At 30.2% G+C, this 7,501-nt stretch overlaps 1 protein-coding gene across 1 annotated transcript; it reads right to left on the bottom strand.

Moving 5' to 3' along the window:
* Window positions 1-1,645: 1,645 nt before the first annotated feature.
* On the bottom strand, window positions 1,646-6,527 carry VAMP724 (vesicle-associated membrane protein 724). The gene is made up of 5 exons (XM_088216555.1): window positions 6,195-6,527; window positions 4,374-4,515; window positions 4,145-4,265; window positions 2,280-2,342; window positions 1,646-2,189 (listed from the first exon to the last, which is right to left on the bottom strand). Exons 1-5 carry the CDS (start codon window positions 6,382-6,384, stop codon window positions 2,040-2,042), a joined length of 666 nt encoding a protein of 221 aa, XP_088072681.1. The 5' UTR covers window positions 6,385-6,527; the 3' UTR covers window positions 1,646-2,039.
* Window positions 6,528-7,501: the final 974 nt, after the last annotated feature.

Here is a 7,501-nt window from a genome sequence, read left to right on the forward strand (position 1 = left end):
TCCATAAAACTTAGGTTGATTAACCTATAGAGAGTCCAATATAGTAAAGTTAGATGCTCAGAATTAATGAGTATATATTTATATTTGTTTCGATAAATAAAAAAAATTTATGTGATTTTAAGTGATAATTTAATTTAATTTAATTCAAGTATTTCTTTCAAATAGATTGCAATTGATAATTAAGTAACTTATACTTCCTAATGATATTTTTTTGAATAAAATATAGATATATATTAATTTACAAACAGATAATTTCAATTATGAATGTCAAATTTTACTATTATATATATGAGTATATATTTTGAGGATGTTGTTATGTATATGTTTGTATTTATTTATACTTTGTTAAATTTCATTTCAAGATATATTTTATTCTTTTATCTACTTCCTAACATTTAACTATTTTGAAAATTGGGCCTAATATAGTTTTTTTTTTATAATTTTAACTATACAATAAGTTTTATTTTTACGTATTGTGAAAAATATGTATTGGGATTTCAAATTATTTTGGATAAATGATAAAAATTCAGTTAAAAATAATGATAAATTGCAATCTCCTAATATTATTATGTGAAATTGTGATCATTGGTTAAATATTGTAAGTTTTGACCCTAACAATGAGAGTTAATATTGATTGACAATTTATGATCCTGTCATAAAAATTAAACATTGTGCGTTACAATTTTAGTAACGATGGTTAAACATTAACTATAATAATATGTTTGTATTACACAAAACTAGTCTCAATAATATAACGTTGATGACAAAGTAATGTCCTATTTGTGACTTATGTCATTGAAGTTAAGTGTGGTTTTACTTTATATTATAAACAATATTTTTTTATATGTATTTTATAAAATTTTGAATACATAAGTATATACATTTAAAATCAAAATTTTAAGAATATTTAATATAAAAAATGTAAATTAAAAATTGAAAAAAATTATTTTGAGTATACATATTAACTAAATAAATATATTTTTTTTTGGCAATAACAATTAATTATGAAATATTAATTACTTACAAATATCGAGCTTATGAATCATTATATTTCTTTTTTAGATCTTGAATATGATATTCGTGTTATTAAAATTCTAAAATAAAATTGTTAAAATTTATCTGAGTAGTAAGTCAATTTTGTATATTTATGACATTACCTTTCTATTTTTCACCATTATGCCAGAGTGCTCGAAAGAGGTTTTTGCGATCCTATTTAAGTCTTGAAGGATCATAGTTCAATTGATTTAGCAAAATACAAACATAATTTGTTAATCATTTCTAAAAAAAAGTATTTAGTGCCTTAATGTTATTATTTTATAAGAAATCTCTATCCTCACATGGTTACAATAAACATGAATGTCAAAATAAATTTCACTAACAAAATTTATTTGTTATATATATATATACATATAACATAGTTAAATGTATCTATCTATATTTATTTTAGCTTAGGGGATGGGGATTAAAACACAACGGAAAAAAAAAAAACATTTTAAATCATTCCAATTTGAATTCAAAGAATATTTTATAAATTTCACTAATTTAATTGATATTTATAATAGATTAATTCAATTCCATATAAATTGGTTAAGATGTAAATTTCACCATGTAATAAAAAATAAAAAATAAAACTTTTACCATCTCATAGTAAAAATAAATATGAATAAATTCTATAAACTTTCATGTGTTTTTTGTTCCTTAGGTTCTTGATTACAAGTACCTTAGTTCTTTAACAGTGCAACCAAATGGTTTTCATGGATGTCTGGAGCTATATTTATATGAGTCTTATAAAGGGAAAAAAAAAAAAAGAAAAACAAAAGTTTTATTACAATAAATCAAACAAAATAAGATACAAGACCACCTCATTTCTGTTACCTGATACAACAACACATTATACAGATTCCTCTCCTCTAATGATGGCTCTAAAATCTCTGAATGCCGGAAGATAGTAAGGAATAATTGGAAAACCCCTTGCCAAACATGCGTCTTTGTTTTAATTGAAAGTTTCTGTATGCTCTATTAATGTTCTGATGATTGTTCTAGTTTGTGCAATCAAATCCATGGCAAATTGAAAGCCAGATTACCAGTACCAGAAGTAGTAAGATTCCAAGAACAACCAACTTTATCTTCATATTCTGGTACCACATCTTCCTACGGATTTGCGTTCCTTGTTTCCGGTATTCTTGGGCCTGAAAATCACAAAAGAAATCTGGTCAGCATTTAGCTCGTAGAAGAGAAGGAATTTGATTGTGCGGTTAACCCTGCTCTGATTGATTTACCTGAGAACGAAGATTTTCAGTCTTGTCTGCGAGAATTGTTAGGTTTTCCCCTCGGTCAAGAGCCTGAAATGCATATAAATATGATCAACTAAATAAGAAGTGCAGTCACCTTTAGCTCTAGTTTTATTCCAGTCATGAAACTAATTTTGGTCAGATTGAATTGCAGTGAACAGGAAAAAAAAATGAATCACTTTTAGAAAGTTTTGCTAGTGGAATTAATTGATCTAATACTCTACATATATAGGTAGTGATTTAAGATGTGATAACACTTAGATGCTTGAAAACTAAGTTTCTCTCACCCAACCTTTAAGATGTTATACGCTGGATAATTTTGTTGCATTGAGAATTCAAACAGCTACCGAAAAGAGAGAATGGTCAAACTTCAAAGGAAAGATTAGGTGATAGTTTTAGTCAGTCCATGCGAAAATTTCACAAGGCTAAGATTCAAAATTTGTGGGAGAATCATTTGCAAATCAATACTTATTTCAACTAGAAGGTTATGCTTATATAAAGTAAAGCAATTTGAGCTTAAATGGAATTTAATATGGAACTTAATTTTATCATCTCCCTAAAACACTTTTTATTTTCTCTAGTTAAAATAAGTGTAGATTTGTAAATAAATTCCACATGAATTATCGATTTATTCTAAACATAACTTCAAACTTGCTAACTCCCTCAGCATCCACTCTCTTACTCTCATAAAGTTAACTATTTATGTCTAGTTGACTAAGTGATAGTGCAATAGCCAATATTAGGACATTAAAATTTAAAAATAGTTGGTTGTCCACTTGCAAAGCCAGAAGTAAATCTCCCTGTCATAGTTTGATCATGAAAATTTCAGTCATAATCATATGAAAAAATAGAAATCATACTCTCAAAGATGTCTCTCTACATCACTTTACATCTATGACCGAGAAAAGGCACTTAGATGCACCAACCTTTATCATACAACAAACAACTTTCTACTTGTAAAGTATCATCCTGAATAAATAGTGCACAGGCATATAAGTATTTTTTTTCTCTAGAGGGAGTTTTCCACGAAGAGTATCACCTTAGCCCAGTACTTTAGGAATGCATGGTGTGCAAAGATCCCTTCTTTTGACATGAATTTTCAGCAAAGAACAAAGATGCATCTCCATAAAGAGATTCACTGTTTTAAAACTTAGGATATAAATAATAAAGTTGACCATTTATCATCGACTTAAATCTAAAATAAATTTTTTTGAAGGAAAAAAGGGAAAAGAGAAAGAGAGGTAGTAGGTTCAAATTTAAAGATCTCTCATCATTTAGTAATTTGTTTGGCAGAACTGGGCCCTTATAGAAAGGCTCTTAGTCTCTCTTAGAATATAAAATAATAAGATCAGGCATACTATAAGCTCGGCAAACTAATAATGTATGGGTTTTAAGATCAAACCTGATTCTCATATAGTTTGAGCCCATAACTAAGAGGTTTCAGGACTAGAATTTGATTCTGATATATTTCAAAAAAACAAAAGAATCCGATTTTGGTACCATATGAAACAATCAAGTTGAGTAATGAATTGTACTAAAAGCTTAAACACAAAGAAAATTGTCTAACTCCATCATTTCTATTCTAGCAAATAGTTACCTGACTTCTAACAGCCCTATCATTTTCTGAAAAGAAAAGACAGAGGCCACAAATTTGATAAAATTACATCACTACTCAGAATAACGTTGGCAAACACACGAAATAAAATGTAAAAGGCACAAAATGCAAACACATCAATAGTCAGAATGCTATTAGCAAATGCAAAAAAATAAAATGTCAAAACAAAAAATGCAGATGTTGATGAGCTTAGGGTACTAAAGGAAGAAATTACATTCTTCTACTACATTGAGTTTACCTTGTCAATATTCTCCAGCATGATACTTTTGACTTCTGAAACTTGTGCCTTTACTTTTAATAATTTTTCGATCTCTTCGGCATGGTCAATAATATATTTCATATGCTCTTTCATAATTGGGCTGTAAATTAAAGTTAATGTTAGTTTACTTTTAACGACAAGTTTTTTAAATAAATTCATTATACCGAAATGTTGTCCTCAAAGAGAATCTATCTATCATTTAGCATACCCAAATTCCTTGTTGAGACTTTTGGCAATAGCCGTATCTGCTTTTCCACCCCCATATCTCTTTTTGAAGTCTGCCTTCATGCGTTCCAAAAAAGCAATGGAAATCTGCTTACTGACTGAATCTTTAGCAACGCCACAGTATGCTGCCAATTGCATAATGGATCATGTCAAGGTGTTTGAAGGGCAAAAAAGAAATAAGAAATCACAACCATAAATGACCGGATTCATATCAACAAATCAACAGTGAATAAGCATACAATAAATTAATTAAGGTCACAAGACTGCTCTTATCGGCACTAGTTTTCCCAGGCATAAACATATTAGAATTTTGCAATCGATAGGCTTGGATGGTGCTGAAAAATATAACAATAAGGAGAAAAAACATAAGGATAAAATATTTAGACCCTCATCAGGAATCAAATAAGATAAAAAGATTAGAGCTATTACCGAATGCTACAGCTATCTTGGTTCCTGAGGCCACTACATGCACTAGTCATGACTAAGCTTATGGTTGCATAAAATCTGTACACAGCTGAATCACTGACATTTTCCCAAACATGTAACACTAAAACAGGTATTTCCATGTGAATGATCTGAGTGGTTACCCTAGAGGACATAGGAAGTAACATGAAATGATTCGTGAGGCTTTCAATCATTGATATTCAGAGAAATCAGGGGTTTAGAAGTTTCTCCAACATTTTGACAACAAATTCTGCGGTGATAGTGCAAGATTCATGGTGTTGAAGTGAAATGTGACATAAAAAGGATCGGGTGCTAAAGATAAATCTTCTCCTATAAGGCATAACACCGAAAGTCTACATCCTGTGCAGATGAAGTGACTAGTCTTCAACACATGCATAAACAAGAAAACTTTGGGCTCATGCCTAACAGTTTATCTCTTGTTGACTTTGCGATTCAAAACTGCCCCAAGTACTAATCACATCAAACAGATTGATGTCTAAGGACCCCAATGCTTCCATGAGCTTTGGCTGGTATGCATTACATGAGAAAAGATCTTTAAGTCTCGTGCACACACCCGGCATTTTAAAATTGAAGATTCCTTCTAACCCATATCTCTTTTGGGGCACTCAAGGAATCAAATGCTACTATATTTAAGTAATATACAATACTTTGAATTCATTAACATGGAGAAAACAATAAAACAAAATGTAGATTAAGCTTCAACATTCAGCTGAGGATTTGCCCATCTATACCTACTTTCTCATTATAGAAGTTCTTTAATCTTCCTTCAAAAGCATAGGCATCAGATACTCTTTCCAAATTATCATAGATTATGCATCATCCTTCAAATAAATTTGGACAAAAGCCCCCAGCATATAAACTTAATATTAAAAATAGCTACAAAATCTTTAGCCACAGTTTTGATCCAAGAAAACGAGATTAAGAAAAAACACAGAATGGATACAATCTTCTCTTTCTACCCCTTTAGGATCTAGAACAATAACGTCCCGCCATTCAATGAATAAAGGATTACTACTAAGCAAATTTCAATTATTGAATTCATTTCCTGGAAACCAAACTCAAACACCAAATAGTCATCTGTTAGACTTTCTTCTTTCCTCCCGCGGCTAAACAAACAACGAATAAAACCAGCAAAAATCCGGAAAAGTAAGCAACATCCATTCACCAGAACTCTTTTTCTCAGCGGTTTAGCTTCGTATTTGCTATATGCTTAGTTGTGTTTAGCATACCAAGCTAGATCCAACAGCTCTCTCACTTTCAATTCAAACTCCCACTCTGTTTGCTTTTCGAAGAAAAAAAAAAACAAATAGCTAGAGAAATAAAGAAATGGTGGAATTACCGTAACCATCTTCGACGAGGAAATTAAAGGTGTGATGATCACAGTTGTAGGTGAACTTGTTGTTGGAAGAGGGGAGTTTCTGCAAGCACTGAGTTGCAATTGCCGGGAAATTCCCAGTGAACTCGGTGTACTCGGCCAGGATCATCGTGCCTCGAGCCACAAAACTGTATATAAACGACTCCTGACTCATTGAATTGCACCGAGTCAGCTCAGCAAGAACAAAAATTCGAGACAGGGGAGGACCACAAGGACACAGAAAGAGAGAGAGAAAGGGAGAGAGAGAAGAAGAGAGCTCGTTCTTGCTCTACTGCATTAACACTTTTTGTAAGGCGCTGTTTGGTTTCTTTGCTGCAAAGGCAGACACGCCTTTGTTTTTTATTTTTATTTTTATTTTATTTTTTCTAATTAGTGCTATTAAACTAATGGAATATTTATTTTCGTAAAGCGATCTCGACGAGTAATAATTGGTTTAATGAAAAATACGACAGCGTTTTGCGTACGAGTGAATTGAATGGGGAACTCCTGGTACATTTCAATTAAAAATATAAAAAAGAAAATAATTTTGTTTTGTTTTAGTAATTAATTAATTATGATATTTGAGGGAGAAAAGGAAAGTATAAAAAGGCTTGAGACAGGGGTTGCGGCGATTCATTATTCTTAACTTGTGGATTTTATTAAATTAAAATTAGTGATGATCAATTATTTTCAGGTGGGACCAAAATGGACCCACCAATGGCCGTGACCCATCGCTATTTCTTCTGCGGTTTGCAAAATGACAACAATATCCTTGTCGATGCCTCCCTAAATGGTGAAAGGGATTTAGTACTCGATTTGATCTTTTTAGGAAACGATTTATCTCTCTTGCTGCTTAAAGTATATTATATTTAAAGAACAAAAAATGGTAATAAATGGATAAAATTTTATTTTATTTTACTTAATATTTGAAAATAAATTTTTATAACAACATTTATTATAATGACTAAGTACTATTTAGACAACATCTTTAAAATACAAAAGTAGTTTTTATATCTTCTTTTAATTTGTATTTTTTTTCTCTAATAAGAATAGTATAGTATCATTCGTAAAGATCCAATTTTTTTTAAAAAAATAAATTTATAATTTTAATAGGAAGTAAAAAATAGAGTTATGATTTATATTATTTACATAATAATTTAAAATACTCAATAGGCTTATAAGAATATTTTTTTCTAAAAAATTAAAGAAATAAAAAGAAAAACGAATAAATAAACATTTTAAAACAACATTCATTAGTACTTAAAGAGAGTCCGGGTGGTGAATTATTCATA

Source organism: Carica papaya, chromosome 3, assembly GCF_054855325.1.
Source record: "Carica papaya isolate Zhongbai chromosome 3, ASM5485532v1, whole genome shotgun sequence".
NCBI classification, from domain to species: domain Eukaryota; kingdom Viridiplantae; phylum Streptophyta; class Magnoliopsida; order Brassicales; family Caricaceae; genus Carica; species Carica papaya.

What these genes read in the sequence shown, in the direction of transcription:
- VAMP724 (XM_088216555.1), bottom strand. Translation starts at nt 6,384, where the DNA reads ATGAGTCAGGAGTCGTTTATATACAGTTTTGTGGCTCGAGGCACGATG. An exon ending in TGCTGGAGAATATTGACAAG is followed by an intron (nt 2,343 to 4,144) that starts GTAAACTCAATG and finishes TATGCATTTCAG; the next exon opens with GCTCTTGACCGAGGGGAAAA. An exon ending in CTGAAAATCTTCGTTCTCAG is followed by an intron (nt 2,190 to 2,279) that starts GTAAATCAATCA and finishes TGTGATTTTCAG; the next exon opens with GCCCAAGAATACCGGAAACA.